This window comes from Scyliorhinus canicula, chromosome 4 (genome assembly GCF_902713615.1).
Source record: "Scyliorhinus canicula chromosome 4, sScyCan1.1, whole genome shotgun sequence".
Lineage (NCBI taxonomy): Eukaryota > Metazoa > Chordata > Chondrichthyes > Carcharhiniformes > Scyliorhinidae > Scyliorhinus > Scyliorhinus canicula.
The window spans coordinates 13,064,197-13,088,756 of record NC_052149.1 but is presented as its reverse complement, the minus strand read 5'-3'; the positions used below and the strand labels follow the sequence as shown (position 1 = coordinate 13,088,756).

The 24,560-nt window shown below is 53.6% G+C and overlaps 1 protein-coding gene across 2 annotated transcripts in view; it reads right to left on the bottom strand.

The window, feature by feature from the left end:
- Positions 1 to 410: 410 nt before the first annotated feature.
- Positions 411 to 24,560, bottom strand: part of LOC119964356 (interferon-induced protein 44-like) — a 44,212-nt gene continuing 20,062 nt past the window's right edge. For both annotated transcript variants that reach the window (XM_038793730.1, XM_038793731.1), the window contains 3 exons: positions 22,311 to 22,476; positions 15,742 to 15,842; positions 411 to 1,622 (listed from right to left, as the gene is read on the bottom strand). In XM_038793730.1, the coding sequence (XP_038649658.1) occupies positions 1,449 to 1,622; positions 15,742 to 15,842; positions 22,311 to 22,476 (441 nt within the window). In that variant the 3' untranslated portion in view covers positions 411 to 1,448. The remainder of the gene's footprint in view (positions 1,623 to 15,741; positions 15,843 to 22,310; positions 22,477 to 24,560) is intronic.

Genomic DNA, 24,560 nt, shown 5'->3' with positions numbered 1-24,560 from the left:
TGGGACCCTGGAGCTGTGAAGCAATTGTGCTAACCACAATGCTACCGTGCTGACTCGCTGATAAAGACAAGCCGGCAAGGACTTCCCTAAAATACTACAATATACCGCTTGGCTCCTGTGGTGACCAGTCAACAAATGAAATGCTGGACAGTCTGATGGAAACTGTTTGAAACCTGTGTCGGTCATAAATTCTCTCCGAGTGTGATCACCAAAATCCAAAAAATACACAAACTGATGATAGGGTAGGAGGGGAGGGAAGTTAACACAAGACGGAATAACTAGACGCATGCATTGAACAGGTGTTGGAACCAACAATTCTACGGACACGTGCTTGTAGGGTTAGAATAGCGGTTTTAATATACTCACAACAGAGCCAGCCTATTAGCCATTGAACTTTCGGTGAACTGGCAGGCTGACCATGTGGCACTGACCTTTTATACAGCAGCTTCCGGGGGAGGAGTCCTGGGCAGAGCCAAGGGAGAAGCCCCATACAACTCGAGCATTCCCAGAGCTACTCCCCCTCGAGGACAGGTAGTGCAACTGCACTTACAATACAGACACATGTATATACAGATTACAATCCGGTGTGAATCACATTCATCACAACAGGTAATTTGGGTTTAATACAGTCGCGGAATTGGATTACATGGTGACCTATCAGTTTTGTGCCGATTTGTTTCCATGACAAGCTTAAAGAGGTGTTGAGAACGCAAAAGACTGAGGCAGTGTTTGTCCATTTTGGGATTCTCCCACTCTGTTGCAATGGTCTCGGAGCTCCGTCAGAAGCCCCTGTTCATAATGGAGAACGGGATTTGTTCAAATCTCCCCTGAACATGGGCAGCACAGCAAGATTTCCAATCCGCTCCCACAGCATTCCTTCGTCTGTGAATTTTAATGAACTTATCGCTCATCAATCATTTCCCTTTCGCAGGTTTTTTTAAAATCCTGTCAGGTGTTACAAATCCTTAGCATTGTTACTTCATCAATGGTTTCATTCTTGTAACTGTTGTTCCACTAAGTAAAATTTCTAATTATACGTCTGTACTAATCACTGGCTTCTCAAACGGATAATGTGTTTGCAGATATTCCCTTCTGCAGAACTTCTTAATATCAACTGACCTCTCAAAATTATGTATCAGTATGCAAAAGAATATATTTCTATAAAATATTTAACTGTTAAGGGCAGGTGTAACAGAACATTTCAGCAGCTGCTGCATCTAAAATTACTTAACAGTCAAAATCTAAAGCTTATGCCAGCTACAAAATAAAGAGCACGCAAACACAATACACCTTGAGGAGATTGCAGGGCAGTCTGATTTCAACACTTTCCTTAATATCAGACTCACATCCCTCTAAGCTACATTTTAAAAACTATTCTTCCAAAGACTGAGATCCCAGCAAGAGAGGAAATGATTGATAACAGTATTTAAACGTCATTTGAAATTAATCTACCAGTCTGGATCAATATTCTCCAAATAATCATCTACAGAATGCAGTATGTGTATCAGAGCAGACAGCAGTAAAATATCTGTCGCACAATGAAGATCATGATTTGACCAATAATTTTTCACAGGAATTATGTTTGAAACTGGAACAGCAAGTTGATTCCCAACTTCCAACACCTAGAAAAAAAACCACAACTTATTAATGCCGTAAGAATGAGCGTAAAATGTGATTCAAGCCCATCCATATCCATTTCAATATCCATTTAATCCCATTAACTATCTCTACTCCACATCCTCTATGGACCAAACTTCCCGAGTAAGTATCTATCACCCTCAGAGCCACAGAGATTCACAGCATTACAGGAAGACATTGGGCAGAATTGCCTCGTCGTTTTCAGACCAGGAAAGCGGTGTTGAATCCATCGACGATAATCCCCATTTCCTGGCTCAACACCTGTCCCTCCTGCCCAACTCCTGCTGCCCTCCTAAACCCCTGTCCCACCCCGTGCCCAAACCTTTCCCCCCACGCTCAACCCCCATCCCCTCACACAACCCCCATCTGCCCACTCAACCCCCATCCGCCCACCCAACCCCCATCCGCCCACTCAACCCCCATACCCTCACACAACCCCCATCTGCCCACACAACCCCCATCCTCCCACTCAACCCCCATCCCCCCACTCAACCCCCATCCCCTCACTCAACCCCCATCCGCCCACTCAACCCCCATCCCCTCACTCAACTCCCATCCGCCCACTCAACCCCCATCCGCCCACTCAACCCCCATCCGCCCACTCAACCCCCATCCGCCCACTCAACCCCCATCCGCCCACCCAGCCCCCATCCCCTCACTCAACCCCCATCCCCTCACTCAACCCCCATCCGCCCACTCAACCCCCATCCGCCCACTCAACCCCCATCCGCCCACCCAACCCCCATCCGCCCACCCAACCCCCATCCCCTTACTCAACCCCCATCCGCCCACTCAACCCCCATCCGCCCACTCAACCCCCATCCGCCCACTCAACCCCCATCCCCTCACTCAACCCCCATCTCAACCCCCATCCGCCCACTCAACCCCCATCTGCCCACTCAACCCCCATCCGCCCACTCAACCCCCATCTGCCCACTCAACCCACATCCCCTCACTCAACCCCCATCTGCCCACTCAACCCCCATCTGCCCACTCAACCCCCATCCTCCCACTCAACCCCCATTCCCTCATTCAACCCCCATCTCAACCCCCATCCTCCCCACTCAACCCCCATCCGCCCACTCAACCCCCATCCCCTCACTCAACCCCGAACCCCTCACTCAACCCCCATCCCCTCACTCAACCCCCATCCCCTCACTCAACCCCCATCCGCCCACTCAACCCCCATCCCCTCACTCAACCCCCATCCCCTCACTCAACCCCCATCCCCTCACTCAACCCCCATCCCCTCACTCAAACCCCATCCGCCCACTCAACCCCCATCCCCTCACTCAACCCCCATCCGCCCACTCAACCCCCATCCGCCCACCCAACCCCCATCCGCCCACAACCCCCATCCCCTCACTCAACCCCCATCTCAACCCCCATCCGCCCACCCAGCCCCCATCCCCTCACTCAACCCCCATCCGCCCACTCCACCCCCATCCGCCCACTCAACCCCCATCCCCTCACCCAACCCCCATCTCAACCCCCATCCGCCCACTCAACCCCCATCCGCCCACTCAACCCCCATCCCCTCACCCAACCCCCATCTCAACCCCATCCGCCCACTGAAACCCCCATCCCCTCACTCAACCCCTATCCGCCCACTCAAACCCCATCCCCTCACTCAACCCCCATCCCCTCACTCAACCCCCATCCGCCCACTCAACCACCAACCCCTCACTCAACCCCCATCCCCTCACTCAACCCCCATCCGCCCACCCAACCCCCATTTACCCACCCAACCCCCATCCCCTCACTCAACCCCCATCCTCCCACTCAACCCCCATCCGCCCACTCAACCCCCATCCCCTCACTCAACCCCCATCCGCCCACTCAACCCCCATCCCCTCACTCAACCCCCATCCCCTCACTCAACCCCCATCCGCCCACCCAACCCCCATTTACCCACCCAACCCCCATCCCCTCACTCAACCCCCATCCTCCCACTCAACCCCCATCCGCCCACTCAACCCCCATCTGCCCACTCAACCCCCATCCGCCCACTCAACCCCCATCCCCTCACTCAACCCCCATCCACCTACCCAACCCCCATCCCCTCACTCAACCCCCATCCTCCCACTCAACCCCCATCCGCCCACCCAACCCCCATCCGCCCACCCAACCCCCATCCGCCCACTCAACCCCCATCCGCCCACTCAACCCCCATCCGCCCACTCAACCCCCATCTGCCCACTCAACCCCCATCCGCCCACTCAACCCCCATCCGCCCACTCAACCCCCATCCGCCCACTCAACCCCCATCCGCCCACTCAACCCCCATCCGCCCACTCAACCCCCATCCGCCCACTCAACCCCCATCCGCCCACTCAACCCCCATCCGCCCACCCAGCCCCCATCCCCTCACTCAACCCCCATCCCCTCACTCAACCCCCATCCGCCCACCCAGCCCCCATCCCCTCACTCAACCCCCATCCCCTCACTCAACCCCCATCCGCCCACTCAACCCCCATCCGCCCACTCAACCCCCATCCGCCCACCCAACCCCCATCCGCCCACTCAACCCCCATCCCCTCACTCAACCCCCATCCTCCCACTCAACCCCCATCCGCCCACTCAACCCCCATCTGCCCACCCAACCCCCATCCGCCCACTCAACCCCCATCCCCCCACTCAACCCCCATCCCCTCACTCAACCCCCATCCGCCCACTCAACCCCCATCCGCCCACTCAACCCCCATCCGCCCACCCAGCCCCCATCCGCCCACTCAACCCCCATCCGCCCACTCAACCCCCATCCCCTCACTCAACCCCCATCCCCTCACTCAACCCCCATCCGCCCACTCAACCCCCATCCCCTCACTCAACCCCATCCGCCCACCCAACCCCCATTTACCCACCCAACCCCCATCCGCCCACTCAAACCCCATCCCCTCACTCAACCCCCATCCCCTCACTCAACCCCCATCCCCTCACTCAACCACCATCCCCCCACTCAACCCCCATCCCCCCACTCAAACCCCATCCGCCCACTCAACCCCCATCTCAACCCACATCCGCCCACTCAACCCCCATCCCCCCACTCAAACCCCATCCGCCCACTCAACCCCCCATCTCAACCCACATCCGCCCACCCAGCCCCCATCCGCCCACTCAACCCCCATCCCCTCACTCAACCCCCATCCGCCCACCCAACCCCCATCCCCTCACTCAACCCCCATCCGCCCACTCAACCCCCATCCGCCCACTCAACCCCCATCCGCCCACTCAACCCCCATCCGCCCACCCAGCCCCCATCCGCCCACTCAACCCCCATTCCCTCACTCAACCCCCATCCGCCCACTCCACCCCCATCCCCTCACTCAACCCCATCCCCTCACTCAACCCCATCCCCTCACTCAACCCCCATCCGCCCACCCAACCCCCATCCGCCCACTCAACCCCCATCCCCTCACTCAACCCCCATCCGCCCACTCCACCCCATCCCCTCACTCAACCCCCATCCCCTCACTCAACCCCCATCCCTTCACTCAACCCCCATCCCCCCACTCAAACCCCATCCCCCCACTCAAACCCCATCCGCCCACTCAACCCCCATCCCCTCACCCAACCCCCATCTCAACCCACATCCGCCCACCCAACCCCCATCCGCCCACTCACCCCATCCGCCCACTCAACCCCCATCCGCCCACTCAACCCCCATCCCCTCAACACAACCCCCATCCGCCCACCCAACCCCCATCCCCATCTCAACCCCCATCCGCCCACCCAACCCCCATCCACCCACTCAACCCCCATCCGCCCACTCAACCCCCATCCGCCCACTCAACCCCCATCCCCTCACCCAACCCCATCTCAACCTCCATCCGCCCACTCAACCCCCATCCCCTCACCCAACCCCCATCTCAACCCCCATCCGCCCACTGAAACCCCCATCCCCTCACTCAACCCCCATCCGCCCCACTCAACCCCCATCCGCCCACTCAAACCCCATCCCTCACTCAACCCCCATCCGCCCACTCAACCCCCATCCCCTCACTCAACCCCCATCCCCTCACTCAACCCCCATCCGCCCACCCAACCCCCATTTACCCACCCAACCCCCATCCCCTCACTCAACCCCCATCCTCCCACTCAACCCCCATCCGCCCACTCAACCCCCATCTGCCCACCCAACCCCCATCCGCCCACTCAACCCCCATCCCCTCACTCAACCCCCATCCTCCCACTCAACCCCAATCCGCCCACTCAACCCCCATCTGCCCACCCAACCCCCATCCGCCCACTCAACCCCCATCCCCCCACTCAACCCCCATCCCCTCACTCAACCCCCATCCGCCCACTCAACCCCCATCCGCCCACTCAACCCCCATCCGCCCACCCAGCCCCCATCCGCCCACTCAACCCCCATCAGCCCACTCAACCCCCATCTGCCCACTCAACCGCCATCTCAACCCCCATCCCCTCACACAACACCCATCCCCTCACTCAACCCCCATCTCAACCCCCATCCGCCCACCTAACCCCCATCCCCTCACTCAACCCCCATCCCCTCACTCAACCCCCATCCGCCCACCCAACCCCCATCCACTCACTCAACTCCCATCCGCCCACTCAACCCCCATCCGCCCACCCAGCCCCCATCCGCCCACTCAACCCCCATCCCCTCACTCAACTCCCATCCGCCCACTCAACCCCCATCCGCCCACCCAGCCCCCATCCCCTCACTCAACCCCCATCCCCTCACTCAACCCCCATCCGCCCACTCCACCCCATCCCCTCACTCAACCCCCATCCCCTCACTCAACCCCCATCCCCTCACTCAACCCCCATCCCCTCACTCAACCCCCATCCCCTCACTCAACCCCCATCCGCCCACCCAACCCCCATCCGCCCACTCAACCCCCATCCCCTCACTCAACCCCCATCCGCCCACTCAACCCCCATCCCCTCACTCAACCCCCATCCGCCCACCCAACCCCCATTTACCCACCCAACCCCCATCCGCCCACTCAAACCCCATCCCCTCACTCAACCCCCATCCCCTCACTCAACCACCATCCCCCCACTCAACCCCCATCCCCTCACTCAACCACCATCCCCCCACTCAACCCCCATCCCCCCACTCAAACCCCATCCGCCCACTCAACCCCCATCTCAACCCACATCCGCCCACTCAACCCCCATCCCCTCACTCAACCCCCATCCCCTCACTCAACCCCCATCCCCCCACTCAACCCCCATCCCCCCACTCGAACCCCATCCGCCCACTCAACCCCCATCTCAACCCACATCCGCCCACCCAGCCCCCATCCGCCCACTCAACCCCCATCCCCTCACTCAACCCCCATCTCAACCCCCATCCGCCCACCCAGCCCCCATCCCCTCACACAACCCCCATCCGCCCACTCAACCCCCATCCCCTCACTCAACCCCCATCTCAACCCCCATCCGCCCACTCAACCCCCATCTCAACCCCCATCCGCCCACCCAACCCCCATCCCCTCACTCAACCCCCATCCGCCCACTCAACCCCCATCCGCCCACCCAGCCCCATCCGCCCACTCCACCCCCATCCCCTCACTCAACCCCCATCCGCCCACTCAACCCCCATCCGCCCACTCCACCCCATCCCCTCACTCAACCCCCATCCCCTCACTCAACCCCCATCCGCCCACTCCACCCCATCCCCTCACTCAACCCCCATCCCCTCACTCAACCCCCATCCCCTCACTCAACCCCCATCCGCCCACCCAACCCCCATCCGCCCACTCAACCCCCCATCCCCTCACTCAACCCCCATCCGCCCACTCCACCCCCATCCCCTCACTCAACCCCCATCCCCTCACTCAACCCCCATCCCCTCACTCAACCCCCATCCCCCCACTCAACCCCCATCCCCCCACTCAAACCCCATCCGCCCACCCAACCCCCATCTCAACCCACATCCGCCCACCCAACCCCCATCCGCCCACTCAACCCCCATCCGCCCACTCAACCCCCATCCGCCCACTCAACCCCCATCCCCTCACACAACCCCCATCCCCTCACACAACCCCCATCCGCCCACCCAACCCCCATCCCCCATCTCAACCCCCATCCGCCCACTCAACCCCCATCCCCTCACTCAAGCCCCATCTGCCCACCCAACCCCCATCCCCTCACTCAACCCCCCCCGCCCACTCAAACACAGTCCCCCTACTCAACCCCCATTCCCCTGACTAAACATCCATCACCCTGCCTAAACCCCCATCCTTCCGTTCAACCTCCATCCCCCTGACTCAACCCCCATCTCCCGATTCAATCCCCATCCCACTGACGAACCCTCTGTCCCCCGTGACTAAATCCCCATCCCCCACTCAGACTGTCCCCCACTCAGACCCCATCCCCCCCATTCAGACCCCATCCTCCCCACTCCAACCCCATCCTTCCCACTCAGACCCCATCCTCCCCTTCAAGCCCCATCCTCCCCACTCAAACCCCATCCTCCCCACTCCAACTCCATCCTTCCCACTCAGACCCCATCCTCCCCATTCAAACCCCATCCTCCCCACTCAAACCCCATCCTCCCCACTCAAACCCCATCCCCCCATTCAACCCCCATCCTCCCCACTCAAACCCCATCCTCCCCACTCAAACCCCATCCTCCCCACTCAAACCCCATCCCCCCATTCAACCCCCATCCTCCCCACTCAAACCCCATCCTCCCCACTCAGACCCCATCCTCCCCACTCAGACCCCATCCTCCCCACTCAAACCCCATCCTCCCCACTCAAACCCCATCCTCCCCACTCAGACCCCATCCTCCCCATTCAACCCCCATCCTCCCCACTCAGACCCCATCCTCCCCACACCAATCCCATCCTCCCCACTCCAACCCCACCCTCCCCACTCAAACCCCATCCTCCCCACTCAAACCCTATCCTCCCCACTCAGACCCCATCCTCCCATTCAACCCCCATCCCCCCCACTCAAACCCCATCCTCCCCACTCCAATCCCATCCTCCCCACTCCAACCCCACCCTCCCCACTCAAACCCCATCCTCCCCACTCTAACCCCACCCTCCCCACTCAAACCCCATCCTCCCCACTCAAACCCCATCCCCCCCACTCAAACCCCATCCTCCCCACTCCAATCCCATCCTCCCCACTCCAACCCCACCCTCCCCACTCCAACCCCACCCTCCCCACTCAAACCCCATCCTCCCCACTCCAACCCCATCCTCCCCACTCAAACCCCATCCTCCCCACTCCAACCCCACCCTCCCCACTCAAACCCCATCCTCCCCACTCAGACCCCATCCTCCCCACTCAAACCCCATCCTCCCCACTCAGACCCCATCCTCCCCACTCAAACCCCATCCTCCCCACTCAGACCCCATCCTCCCCATTCAACCCCCATCCTCCCCACTCAGACCTCATCCTCCCCATTCAACCCCCATCCTCCCCACTCAGACCCCATCCTCCCCACTCAAACACCATCCTCACCACTCAACCCCCACCCTCACCACTCCAACCCCATCCCCCATTCAACCCCCATCCCCCCCACTCAAACACCATCCTCCCCACTCAACCCCCACCCTCCCCACTCCAACCCCATCCCCCATTCAACCCCCATCCTCCCCACTCAAACCCCATCCTCCCCACTCAAACCCCATCCTCCCCACTCAAACCCTATCCTCCCCACTCAGACCCCATCCTCCCATTCAACCCCCATCCTCCCCATTCAACCCCCATCCTCCCCACTCCAATCCCATCCCCCCATTCAATCCCCATCCTCCCCACTCAACCCCCATCCTCCCCACTCCAACCCCATCCCCCATTCAACCCCCATCCTCCCCACTCAAACCCCATCCTCCCCATTCAACCCCCATCCTCCCCATTCAACCCCCATCCTCCCCACTCAGACCCCATCCTCCCCACTCAGACCCCATCCCCCATTCAACCCCCATCCTCCCCACTCAAACCCCATCCCCCCATTCAACCCCCATCCTCCCCACTCAAACCCCATCCCCCCATTCAACCCCCATCCTCCCCACTCAGACCCCATCCCCCATTCAACCCCCATCCTCCCCACTCAAACCCCATCCTCCCCACTCAAATCCTATCTTCCCCACTCAACCCCCATCCCCCACATTCAACCCCCATCCTCCCCACTCACCCCGGCCCCTCAACCAGCCCCCCTACCCCCGATTCGAAGCTCGTCCTTCCACTTAATCTCTCTCCGCCTGCTCAAACGCCATCCCGTCACTCAATCCCTGCCCAATTCAACCCTCGTCCGCTGACTCAACTCCCGCCCCCCCAAACAACTGCTGTCCCCCCATTAATCCCCACTGAACCCCCGTCCCCCCACTCAAGCCCATTCCCTCCACTTAACCCGCACCCCCCACTCAACTGTCGCCCACGCAACATCTATCCCCTTCTCAATCCTCGATCTCCTACTCAACATCTGTCCCCCACTCAACATCTGTCCCTCATTCAACAGCTGTCCCAACATCAATCATCACTCAACTCCCGTCTCCCCATTCAGCCCACATAGAACATAGAACATAGAACAGTACAGCACAGAACAGGCCCTTCGGCCCACGATGTTGTGCCGAGCAATGATCACCCTACTCAAACCCACATAGCCACCCTATACCCGTAACCCAACAACCCCCTCCCCTTAACCTTACTTTTTAGGACACTACGGGCAATTTAGCATGGCCAATCCACCGAACCCGCACATCTTTGGACTGTGGGAGGAAACCGGAGCACCCGGAGGAAACCCACGCACACAGGGGGAGGACGTGCAGACTCCGCACAGACAGTGACCCAGCTGGGAATCGAACCTGGGACCCTGGAGCTGTGAAGCATTTATGCTAACCACCATGCTACCGTGCTGCCCATCCATGCACTCAACATCTGTCCCTCATTCAACAGCTGTGCCAACATGAATCATCACTCAACTCCTGTCCCCCCATTCAGCCCACGTCCATCCACTCAACATCTTTCCCCCAATCAATTCCAGCTCAACCCCATGTCACCCCACTCAACAGCTGCCCCCGCAGGGGAGGTGGTGGCTTGGTGGCATTGTCACTGGGCTAGCAGTCCAGAGACCCAGAGTACTACTCTGGGGTCCCAGGTTCAAATCCCACCATGGCAGATGGTGAAACATCAATTGAAAAAAAATCTGGAATTAAAAGTCTAATGATGACCATGAAACCATTGTCAATTGTTGTAAAAACCCATCTGGTTCACTAATAGCCTGGGCTTGCGAAATCCTACCAACTGTCCTGGCTTGAGACACCTCTTTAACCTGTGTTTATCCCTCTCTCCAGTCGCACCGTCTGGACCTGTAAAGACTTAATTAACCCACCTCTTCACTGACCTGAGGAAGGAACAGTGCCCGAAAGCTAGTGATTCGAAACAAACTTGTTACATTTTAACCTGGTGTTCTAAGACTTCTTATAATGTCCTTTAGGGAAGGAAATCTGACATCCTTACCTGTAATGGCCTATATGTGATTCCAGATCCACAGAAATGTGGTTGAGTCTTAAATGCCCCCTCAAGGGCAATTAGGGATGGGCAACAAATGCTGGCACAGCCTGCGTTGCCCGGGTCCCATGAGAGAATAAAAAAAACCTCAACCCTTGACCCCCACTCAACCCCTGACCCCCACTCAAATCGCTGCTGAACCTCCATTTCCCTACTCAACCTCCATTCCCCGCTCAACCCATCCTCCCACTCAATCCCCGCCCCAATCAACAGCTCACCCCCACTCAATCCCCACTCAACCCCTAACACCCTACTGAAGCCTATCCCCCCACATTACCCCCCTTCCTCCCACTCAACCCCCCGCTGCTCAATCCAAAAATACCCCTACAGTCCTGCTCTATCCTCATGGTCCTGTAACAAACCAAAACTAATCGCACCCCACAACGCATAACTCTCTCTTCATCTGCATGAATCTTTCTCTGCTCCAAATATTTATCCAAATTTCCCTCATAACATTCAGAAACCTCTGCCTGAAATATTCCCAAAGAGAAAGAATTATACATTCTAATTCTCCTCTGTGTAAGGAAATTTTTCCTAACCTTCATCTTCATTCTTCCCATGAGAATTTAAAATAATAATATAATAATAATAATAATAGACATTGCAGACACGGGGAGCAATTTCAAATGCCACACAGTCACCCAAGGTCAGAATTGAACCTGGGTCCTTGGCACTGGGAGGCAGCAGTGCTAACCACCATGCCACCGTGCTGACCCTCTACCCTGAGAAACTCCTGCAGTGATGCCCTGGATCTGAGATAGCTGACCTCCAACCACGACAACCATCATCCTTTGTGCCGGGTATGACTCCAACCAGCGGAGGGATTGCCCCCTGATTCCCACTGACTCCAGTTTAGCTCGGGGTCCTTGAATCCCGATTCGATCAAATTCATTCTGGAGTTCAGCTCTTTTGTCCATGTTTGAACCAAGGCTGTAATAAGGTCAGGAGCCGAGTGACCCCGGCGGAACCCAAACTGAGTGTCCGTGAGCAGGTTATTGCTGAGTCAGTGCCACTTAATAGCTCTGTTGCTGACCCCTCCATGTAAAGGTCTTCAAGTGGATGCAAATTGAGATTTCCTGAATTGCTCAGGAGGAAGGAATTTAACTGCAAGGCTAGGATACCGAAATAAGATTATTCTCCTTGGAGTAAAGGAGATTCGGGAGTGAGTTATATTCGATAAAATAGACAAGTGAAAGCTGTTCCCATTAGCTGATCGTACGATAACTGGGGGACAGATTTAAAGTTTGAACGAAGAACAATACAGCACAGGAACAGGCCCTTCGGCCCTCCAAGCCTGCGCCGATCATGTGTCCTATCTAGACCAACCGCCTGTATCCTTCTCTCCCCCGCCTGTTCATGTGCCTATCCAGATAAGCCTTAAAGGTCACTAACGTATCCAACTCAACCACCTCACTTGACAGTGCATTCCAGGCCACCGCCACCCTCTGTGTAAAAACCTTCCCCCGCACATCTCCACTGAACCTATCCCCCCCTCACCTTGAACCTGTGCCCCCTTGTAATTGTCATTACCGCCCTGGGAAAGAGACTCCAGCTGTTCACCCTATTTATACCCCTAATAATGTTATAAACTTCTATCAGGTCACTCCTCACCCTCCGTCTCTCAAGGGAGAACATTCCCAGTTTATTCAATCTCTCTTCATAGCTAATACCCTCCATACCAGGCAACATTCTGGTAAACCTTTTCTGCATTCTCTCCATAGCCGCCACATCCTTCTGGTAGTGCGGTGACCAGAATTGGACACAATATTCCAAATGTGGCCTAACCAACATTCTATATAATTACAACATAATTTTCAAGCTTTTATACTCGATATCCCGTCCTATGAAGGCAAGGCTGCCGTATGCTTTCTATACCACCATTTCCACCTGTGCTGCTACTTTTAAGGATCTGTGGACCTGCACGCCCAGATCTCTCTGTGTCTCTATGCTCCTGATGGTTCTGCCATTTATTTTATAGCTCCCACCTGAATTGGATCTACCAAAATGTATCACCTTGCATTTATCCGGGTTAAATTCCATCTGCCATTTCTCTGCCCAATTTTGCAGCCTATCTATATCCTGCTGTATTCTCTGACAATCTGCATCACTATCCGCAACTCCTGCAATCTTAGTATCATCCACAAACTTGCTAATCAGACCCGCTCCGTTTTCTTCCAAGTCATTTTTATATATTACAAAGAGCAGAGGTCCCAGTACTGATCCCTGCGGAACACCACTAGTTATAGACCTCCATTCGGAAAAACACCCTTCCACTGCTACCCTCTGTCTTCTATGGCCAAGCCAGTTCTGGATCCATCCAGCTATTTCACCCCTGACCCCATGTCATCTAATCTTTTGCACCAGCCTGCCATGAGGGACCTTGTCAAATGCTTTACTAAAGTTCACGTAGACAACATCCACAGCCCTTCCCTCGTCAATCCTTTTTGTCACCTCCTCAAAAAGTTCAATTAAATTAGTGAGACATGACCTCCCTCGTACAAAACCGTGCTGCCTTTTGCTAATAAGACCATTCACTTCCAAATGTGCGTAGATCCTGGGCTGGATTCTCCGCTTCCCGATGCCAAAATCGCGTTCGGCGAAGGGCAGAGAATCCATTTTGACGGCAATATTGGGGGGCGATGCCGGTTTTTGGATTCTCCACCTCATGAAAAGCAGCGTACTCTAGGGGTCTGCCGCACCACGTATCGACGGCCTCATACCTGAGGCCCACAATGCTCCGTTCCAAATTGGCCGAGTTCCCGACCGCATGGGTTATGTGTGCTCACGCCGTTCTGGAACCTCGTGTGGCGACTGCGTGCTCAGTCTGGCGGCGCCACAGTCAAGGGAAGGCCGATCCGCGGGCAGGGGGGGGTCTTCATTCGGGGCTCGGGGGACTGTGGGCGGGCAGTCCGTGGTGCACGAGCATCCGAAGGGGAGCACTACTTTTGGAGTCCAGGTCCGCGGACTGAGTCCGCCATGACGCATGGCGCGGCCTCACGCACCTGGAAGTGCTGAGGGCTGAGTCAGCTGCCAGAGCTGCGAGCTCTATGCTGTCTCCCTGCTAGCCCCCAGCAAAATGGTGAATCGGTGGCCATTTTGCGGCAGTTTTCCTGACATAAAAGACTGTCGTTTTCACGCTGGTGTGGGGACTTAGTCTCCCAAACGGAGAATCCAGCCCCCTATCTCTGAGAATCTTTTTCAACAATTTCACTATCAGTGATGTCAAGCTCACTGGTCTATAATTACCCAGATTACCCTTGCAACCCTCCTTAAATAATGGTACAACATTGGCTATCCTCTGGGAACTCACCTGTGGCCAATGAAGACACAAAGATTTCTGTCAGAGGCCCAGCCATTTAATCTCTTGTCTTCCTCAGTAATCTGGGATAGATGCCATCTGGCCCTGGGGATTTGCCTAACTTAATGCTTTTAAACACACCTAACACTTCCTCCCTCGTAATAACGACCTGATCTAAAGTTTACACATCCCTCTGAGACACCACCAATCAACGTGTCCCTTTCCTTGGTGAATACCAATGCAAAATACTCATTAAGGACCTCACCTACTTCCTCTGGTTCTACACATAATTTCCCTCCTTTGTCCTTGAGTGGACCAACTCTTTCTCCAGCTACCCTCTTGTTCCTAATATACGTATAAAATGCCTTAGGATTCTCCTTAATCCTGTCTGCCAAGAACGTTTCATTACCCCTTTTTGGCCTCCTAACTCCCTGCTTGAGCTCTTTTCTACTTTCCTTGTATTCCTCAAGTGCTTTATCTGTTTTTAGTTGCCTGTGCCTCACATATGCATCTTTTTTCTTTTTGACAATATTCTCAATTTCCCTGGTCACCCATGGTTCCCGAATCCTGCCTTTGCTGTCCTTCCTTTTTACCGGCACGTGCCTGTCCTGCACTCCCATCAGCTGCTCCTTAAAATACTCCCAGATGCCAAATGTGGATTTACCCTCAAACAGCCTCTCCCAAACAAGGGGACTCATTTTTATGCAGTAGATGCTAATGACATGGAGCTTGCAGTCTCATGAGTTGTAATTTCAAAAGTAAATTGAATGAACACGTGAGGAAAATAATCTTACAGGGCTACAGAGACTGATTGAATTGCTCGACGGAGTCAGCATCGACTCGACGTGTCCATTGACCTCCTTCTGTGCCACAATGAGTCAGTGACCAGTATGGCACCACTTGCTAAGAATACAGAAGCCTCAAATTCCTACCTTCACCATCAACAAATATCCATTGGGCGGCACAGAGGCACAGTGGTTAGCACTGTTGCTTCACTGCTCCAGGGTCCCAGGTTCGATTCCTGGCTTGGGTCACTGTCTGTGCGGAGTCTGCACATTCTCCCCGTGTCTGCGTGGGTTTCCTCCGGGTGCTCCGGTTTCCTCCCACAAGTCCCGAAAGACGTGCTGGTTAGGTGAATTGGACATTCTGAATTCTCCCTCCGTGTACCCGAACAGGCGCAGGAGTGTGGCGACTAGGGGCTTTTCACAGTAACTTAATTGCAGTGTTAATGTAAGCCTAATTGTGACACTAATAAAGATTATTATAATTATTATTGTGAATGATGAAATTGGTAGAAATTGTACCTTTTCTTCAATGAGGTCACTGCGATAGACATTTTCCAGATCGTTATCAAGCAGAATGCACTCTTTATCCACTTTTGTTAATAAAACAATCTGTGGTATCTCTGTGAAATAAATTAATTAATTATGAGCAGATTTCCCATGGATTTGGTTACAATAACTCAGAGGGTAAGGATTATAACATGGAATAGACAGTAAATGATTCTTCTTCAAAGGAGATGCTATGTAGGATCAAGCTGATCTCTTTAATGCCAAAATCCAATTTGTTCTTTAAAAGTACAGCTTGATACCAAAGATAACTACTCTTGATGGAAATCTGTCACTGTAACTCACAGCTGCTTACAAAGATTAACTCCTGCCAAGAGGCAGACACCACAATAGGAAATGACTTTCTTTCTGATTTTTTATATATTTAAATAAAACGCAACTCAGCAAAGCTTCACTCGGGTGATTTCTGGGGCAAGGTCTTTTGAAGAAAGTTTGAGCAGGATGAGACTATACTCACTGCAGTTTAGAAAAATGAGAGGTGGGGCTGGATTACCATTCCGGAGACTAACGTTCTCCCACTGGAGTAGAATGTCTCCTGGTCTGCGCTGGCACTCGGAGTGGTGCCCAGGAGCGATTCCCCAAATTTATGCATGGCGGAGGGCTCATCGCATTCTGTCAGAATCTTGGTATCGGGCCGCCATTTTGAGCGGGTGGCCTGATAGCGAGGTCCAGCGGCGGCTCCACGCCCCACTGACAAGTAGGATCAGCCTCCCCCTCCTACCAGCATGGGAATTATTGGTCACCTCCCCACAGCATGGACACATGAGAGTGACCCGACCCCCTGTCCCATTGCCCCCCACCCCCCAACAGACTCCCCCATATGACCACAAAAGTGACTTCCTGTTTTTCACAGCAGGAAGCACTTAGCTACCTTTGAAGTGGTGAGGAGCTGTCAATCATAATAAGTGTTTGTAAACATTGTGGTTAGCATAAAAGCAGGGTAATGGAGATACATTCAAGCGTGGAGGGAAAGATAATGAACAATCTACCAAGCAGTTGTCTCTGGAGTAATAAAACTATCAATCACTGGCCATTGCTGTGTGAAATTGAATGGAAGATCTGCATTTCAGCAGCTTTCAAGGGGTTTCACCCCTTTGAAGTGGCCACGGCTTTCCAGGAATCCTCTTACACTTGTAACAGCTGCAGCTCCAAACATTTCTGTCTGAGGCAGCAGATGTTAGGAAAGGGTAAGTGAAAATGCAGTGATTTTTCACCCTACTGCCTGGACTGCTCTTCACTTTCAGTCTCTGATGGAGGAGTCTGATGGGGATCTCTGATAGGGGGGGTCTTTTCGGGGGTTGATGGGGGAGTCTCTGTTGGGGGTCTGATGGGGGTGGGGTGGGCAGGAACCCTGCTACCGGCAGACGGCAGAGAATCCATCCCATGATCTTAATGAAACATGGGCTTGACAACATGATTTCCTAGAGCGGTGGCAGGTTCCAAATAAGGGGTCTCCCATTTAAGATGAGGAGAGATTTCTTCTCTCACAGGGTCATTAGCGTTTGGATGTCTCTTCCCCAATGAGCAGTGGAGGCAGGTTTATTGAATATATTCAAGGCGGAGTTAGACAAGGGAGTCAAGTGTAATAGGGACAGTCAGGAAAGTGGAGTTCGGATCACAATCAGATCAACTGTGATTGTTTTGAATGGTGGAGGAGATTCAAGGGGCTGATTGGCTCCTGTTTCTTACAATCAGACCTCAAATGGCTTTATGTTTAGGTTGCAAAAGAAGTAAGAGTTTAAAGAAGAATTTGCATTTATCAGGATGTTGCAAAACATCTATCAACTAATTACTTTGGGCGTGGAGTCCATATTATTGTGGTTAAATGTGGCAGTAATTTTCATACAAAGTGATCAATTACCTTGGGCGGGATTCTCCGCTAACCGGTGGGGCGGGCCGTACAGGTGCCAAGGAGTGGCGTGAACCACTCTGGCGTCGGGTCGTCCCCGGAAGGTGCGGCGGTTGGGGGCTAGGCCAGCGCTGGAGGGGTTGGCACTACGCCAACTGGCGCCAAAGGGCCTCCGGTGGCTGGTGCGAGTTGGCGCATGCGCAAAAGCGCGTGTGCTCTGACGCATGCGCAGAATCGCTGGCGTATTTCCTGAGCATGCGCAGTGGGTTTCTTCTTCGCGCCAGCCATGGCGGAGCTTTACAGCGGCCGGCACGGAGGGAAAGAGTGCCCCCACGGCACAGGCCCACCCGCGGTTTGCTGGGCCCCTCCCTGGGCCAGATCCCCCTGTGTCCCCCCCCCCCCCCCCCCCCCGAGGACTCTCCAGACTGCCAGGTGCCGCCGGTATGGACCTGGTGTAATATACGCCGGCGGGACTGGCCAAAAACAGGCAGCCGCTCGGCCCATCGCGGAGAGGAGAATCGCCCGGGGGGGGGGGGGGGGGGGGGGCGCTGCCAACGGCCCCCGACCGGCGCTGCGCAATTCCCGCCCCCGCCGAAAAAAACGGAACCGAAGAATTCGGCATCCGGCGTCGGGGCGGGTTTCACGACGCTCCCCGGCCATTCTCCAACCCAGCGAGGGGTCGGAGAATCCCGCCCCTTGTTTCTTCTTCTGGTTGAGGGATCAGTATTACTCACTGCATTCAAATAGTTAGCCGAACGTCTGTGGTGGGGAAATTGCTGGAGTCTATAATCAGGAGTTGGGTAACTGAACACCTTGAAAAAATTTGGTCAGTCAGGGAGAGCCAGCAGGGGTTTGTAAAGGTAAGATCATGCCTGACTAATCTTAGTGAATCTTTTGAGGAGGTGACTAAGGTAGTGGACAGGGGAATGTCAATGGATATTATTTATATGGAATTCCAGAAGGCATTTGATAAAGAATGTTAATTAAGGTGGAAGCCCATGGAATTGAGGGCAAATTATTGACATGGTTAGGCAATTGGTTGAGTGGCAGGTGACAGAGAGTGGCGATAATGGGTAGTTATCTCTAATTGGCAGGAGGTGACTAGTGGTGGACCACAGGGATCTGTGTTGGGGCCTCAACTATTCACATTATTCATTAATGATTTGGATGATGGCATCGATAGTCATATATCCAAATTTGCTGATGATACGAAGTTAGGTGGCATTGCAGACAGCCTAGATGTTAACATAAAATTGCAAGGCGATATTGACAGACGAGGTGAATGGGCAAAATTGTGGCTGATGGAATTCATTGCAAGCAAGTGTGAGGTCATCCATTTTGGACCAATAAAGGACAGACCAGAGTACTTTCTAAACGGGAAGAGGTTAGGTACAGTGCACGCCCAAAGAAACTTGGGGTTCAGGTCCAGAGGTCCTTAAAATGCCACAAACAAGTGCAGAAAGTAATCAAAAAGGCTAATGGAATGTTAGCGTTATATCTCGAGGATTGGAATATAAAGACACAGGGGTTATGCTGCAGCTATACAAAACACTGGATGGACTCCACGATTTTAGCCTTGGAGGAAGAGCAACGTTGGTTTTCAAAAATGATACCTGGATTACAGGGGGTGAGTTATGAGAAGCGATTACTCAAATTAGGACTGTTTTCACTAGAATTTAGGAGGCTAAGGAATGAAAGTCTTCAAGATATTAACAGGAAAAGAATGGGTAGATAAAGATATGGGCAGCACGGTAGCATAGTGGTTAGCACAATTGCTTCACAGCTCCAGGGTCCCAGGTTCGATTCCCGGCTTGGGTCACTGTCTGTGCGGAGTCTGCACGTTCTCCCCGTGTCTGCGTGGGTTTCCTCCGGGTGCTCCGGTTTCCTCCCACAGTCCAAAGATGTGCGGGTTTGGTGGATTGGCCATGCTAAATTGTCCTTAGTCCAAAATTGCCTTTAGTGTTGGGTGGGGTTACTGGGTTATGGGGATTATGCCGAGCTGCTATTGGGGGGCGAACATTGCTATGGTCAGGAAATGGGTGATGAAGGAAGGGGAGGTGTGGGGGTGAATGGAGGCAGCTTCATGCAGGAGAATGAGTTTAGGGGCATTGTTGACTGCTCCTCTGCCGTTCTCGCCGGCCTGACACACCGTGAGCCCGGTGGTGGGGTCGGCCTTAAGGGCGTGGGGGCAGTCAGTGGACGCAGCGTTTGGGACTGGAGGTGCCTTGGTGTGGGCACTGATTTGTGATAAACATAGGTTTGCACCTGCGTCAGGGGGGCTGAATGCGAGGTTTCAGAGGTGGCGACAGGCAGGGATTGAACGATTTGGAGATTTGTTTATAGGGGACAGATTCGCTAAGCTAGAGGACGTGGAGGGAGAGTACGAGCTGCCCTGGGGGAATGGTTTTAGGTACCTGCAAGTCTGGGATTTTGTGAGGAGAGAGCTGCCATCATTTCCTGGGCTATCGCCCCTGGGGTTGCAGGATAAGATACTGTCGAAGGGTGAGATTGGGAACAGGAAGGTCCGAGGTCTGCAAGGAGCTGATGGATTGGGAGGGGGCCCTGGAGGGGGATATAAAACGTAAATGGGAGGAGGAGTTGGGAGGGAAGGTGGAGGCTGAGGCCCTGCGGACGGTGAATGCTTCCTCGTCGTGTGTGAGATTAAGTCTCATTCAGTTTAAGGTGGTCCATAGACCACATATGATGATAGGTGTGGGCGATGCGTGGGGAGGCCCATGAATCACGGCCACATGTCCGAAACTGAAGGGGTTCTGGCAGGGGTTTGCAGACGTAATGTCCGAGGTGCTGGGGGTGAAAGTGGCCCCAAGTCCAGAGTAGCCATATTTGGGGTGTTGGATGATCTGGGAGTCCAGGGGGTGAGAGAGGCCGCCGTTTTGGATTTGCCTCCCGGGTAGCCTGGAGACGGATTTTGCTCGGATGGAGGGACTCGGAGCTGCTGAAAGCCGGGATGAGGGTGAGCGACCTGGTGGAGTTCCTGAGGCTGGAGAAGGTCAAGTTCATCCTGAGGGAGTCGGCTGACGGGTTCGCCAGGAGGTGGACAACGTTCATTGATGTCTTTAATGAGGATTGAGTAGTCGGGGTGGGGGGGATGTTGATAGTGGGGAGCAGGGGGGAGGGGAGAGTGGGTGTTAGTTATTTATGATGTTGTATGATTTTGCTTCTGCTCCGGTTTGTTCTTATGAAAATTCCTGAATACAATATTTTTCAAAAAAAAAGCAATGTAATTTGGGACAGGTAGATTTTTGTTAAGCTAAAATATGAAAGGATATGGGCCAAAGGCAGGTATATGGAATTATGTCACAGATCAGCAATGATCTCATTGAATGGTAGGACAGGCTCGAGGGGCTGAATGGCCTACTCCTGTTCCGATCTTCCTATAATTCCTTTCCCAATGCTTTGTGTCATGAAATCTTTTACATTCACCGAATCGATGGATGGGGCCTCAGTTTAAAGCAAATAGGACTTTTTAAAAACTCTTTGTAACACAGAAAACAGGAACAATTTTACATTTGGTACAGAATTCATTTTTTTCCCATGTTCAGTGCAGCTTTTATAATGAATATTCAGGAATGCCAAAACTCTGGACACAGCAGAGAAGATATTTCTAATAAAAATCTTGGGCGGGGTTTTCCCAGCCCTGGGTCGGGCCGGAGAATCCCCGCGACCAGGCCACGCCGCCCCAGCGCTGGCACGTGATTCTCCGCAGAGCGGATAATCAGCGCCATTGGCGCCGGTGTGGTTGGCGCGGCGCCGGTCACGGGCTGCTCTACATGGACCCCCCGTGATTCTCCGGCCTGGATGGGCCGAGCGGTCGTAAGAACAAAACTGAGTCCCGCCGGCGCCGTTCAAACCTGCTCTGAGCCGGCGCGACCTCGGAGTTGAAGGGTCGGGTGGTGACCTGTGGAGGGTGAGGGGGGGTCCGACCCCGGGGGGGGGGGGGCTCCGATGTGGCCTGGTCCGCGATCGGGGCCCACCGATCGGCGGGCCAGCCTCTCTGGCTGAGGGCCTCCTTTCCCACGCGCCGGCCCCTGTAGCCCTGCGCCATGTGCACGTTGGCGCCGGCGCCACTGAGCATGCGGGGATCCTGCGGCACACAGTTTGTGCCGGGATTGGCAGCTGGAGCAGCGCGAACAGCTCCAGCGCCGTGCTGCCCCCTGTAGGAGCCAGAATTAGCCCTGGCATCAGCCCGTTCATGCCGTCGTAAAACGCGACGGCGTTTACGACGGCGTGGACACTCTGCCGCGGGATTAGAGAACCCGCCTCATAAATGAAATTCAGTCTTTAGTGAACTGCAAAGTTAGTTTTCCATCGCATTATTTGAAGACAAGCATAGGAGTTCTCCATGTGATCTGTTTAATATTTATTCCTTAATCAATAATTTTTGGCATTGTAGCTTGTTGGATATCGCTGTGTGTTTACTGGTCACCATAATTCCTGCATAACAACAGTAACTTCACTTCGAAAGTACTTATTTGGCTGTGAAGTATTTTGAAGTGTGCAATGGTTGGGAAAGGTGCTATATAAATGCAGGGTCTTTTTTTTTAGACTATCTGGGATAGGAGCAGAGCAGTGAGCAGGAGAATTGCTATCAGCATAATTGGTGAACCACACCATGAGCTATATTTCTTGGACGGTCTTGGAATACAACACTCACCCAGATCATTAATCTGTGATTTAATAGAGCAAATTTTCTGTTCCATTTGAGATGAGAGAGGTTTGCTTGCATCAAGAACATAGGCAACACAGTGTATCTTTTCATCAATAGTGGTTGGCTTAATGCTGTTTTTTGTATCAACTTGAATTGGAGAAGCTGTATTGAACTGCAAGATAAAGAACCGGGTGTTAAAATAATACATCTTTATTCAGTCTCAGGATATTGGCACCGTTGGCAAGGCTGGTGTTTAGTGTGACTCCTAATTGCCCTTCAGATGGTAATGGTGAGCCTTCTTCTTAAAATACTTGGTGTTCCCATGAAACCACGTCCTGCTAGGTGAATATCAGGCATTTGGGATGTGCTCTGAAAACAATACCTCGGTGCCAGAGAGCTCGCTATAAATGTTTATATGGTACTGTGCGATATCATAATTTTCAAGGCACAAGGGAATGTACGTCAGCAATAGTGATTCAAATAGGTCTGGAGCAGTGGCTCAGTGGTATTGTCACAGGACTAGTAATCCAGAAGACCCAGGGTAATTGTCTGTGGACCCATGTTCAAATCCTGCATTGGCAGACAGTGAAATTTGAATTTCAAGAAAAATCTGGAATTAAATGTCTACTGATGGCCATGAAACTATTGTTATAAAAACCCAACTGCTTCATTTAATGCCCTTCAGAGGAGGAAATCTGTCGGCCTTACCTGGTCTGGCCTACAGACCCACAGCAATGTGTCTAAATGACCTCAGGGATGGTCAGTGATGAATAATTTTTTTTAAATGAATTTAGAGTACCCAATTCTTTTCTCCCATTAAGGGTCAATCCACCTACCCTGCACATCTTTGGGTTGTGGGGATAAGACCAACACAGACACGGAGAAAATGTGCAAACTCCACACGGACAGTGACCCGGGGCCGGGATCGAACCTGGGATCTCGGCGCCGTGAGGCAGCAGTGCTAACCACTGCCACCGTGCTGCCTTACCCATGAACAAATTTTTAAAAACTTAAGACCAGAATTTCCCATCCCCTGTAAACGCCCCCCCCCCCCTCACAGGGATGGTTTTGCTTTGGCTGAGTGAAGCTCACCCGTCCCGACACCGAGTGTTCCATGTGGAGGTGGTGGTAATTATAAATCAAACACGCATAAATGCTGCACGTATTAAAAAGATACATGAATGTGGCATAGCGGAAGTTCAAACTCTTTCAAGAGTCTCCAGCTCAGACCAAACCCAGTGTCCAGTTTAACTTTCTCGACTTAGGGACAGAGGGACAGGGGTAGGACCTAGCTGGGACGTTAACAAGTTTGAGCCAGTGAAGCGAAAAAGTTATAAACTAGACACATATTTTTAAGAATATTTAGTCAAACCCAACAGCCTGAGTTTGCCGTTGTCCAACAGGTCAAAGATAAGTTGATTGTTCCCTCTATGAAGATAGGCGTGAAAAGAAGGGGATTATTTTAATCAGGAATTTCAGCTGAATAAAACGAGGGGCGGAACTTTAGCTGAATTTGGCAGAGTGCGACCACAGGCAGGAAAATAGCGTTGAAGCTGCTGGCATCAGTGGCAGCTTTGCCCGCCATACTGTACGGAACATGGAATGAAAATGACAAGGGGAGGGTCCCAAGATGTCACGCAGCGTTGTTTTTTCAAAGATCGGGATGCCATTTTTCAAAGTCGTCCCAGCACACAAAAGTTCATAGGAAACCCCGTCCCCTCACTGCCAACGCGACCCCTCCTCATCCATGCACCCGTCCTCCCCCCACCCGTTGCCTGAGCCATTCAGGGGGGCAGTGCCCTGGTAGTGCCCAGGCATGACCCTCTCCTCCCTGAGCGATGAACTCACCTGACCTCTGGGAGATCTGCACACCAGGTGCACGCCGTGGAAGACCAGCCGTGATTCACACTCGTCTGTCCCCATGGAGACGTGAACGGATTTCCTCATGGCGGGGGCTCACCAATTCGTTGAGGCATGATAATGACGTCAATGTATAATGACACTGTTCGTCAGGATTCCCGTTATGTCACAGGCACGGGACGGGAACAATTCTGTCACACCTATTTCCTCGGGTGGATGTAGCTGTTACAAGGGGGCATAACTATAAGGTTCAGGGTGGGAGATATAGGAGGCATGTCAGAGGTAGGTTCTTTACTCAAGAGAGTGGTTAGGGTGTGGAATGGACTGCCTGCTCTGATAGTGGAGTCGGACACTTTAGGAACTTTCAAGTGGTTATTGGATAGGCAGATGGAGCCC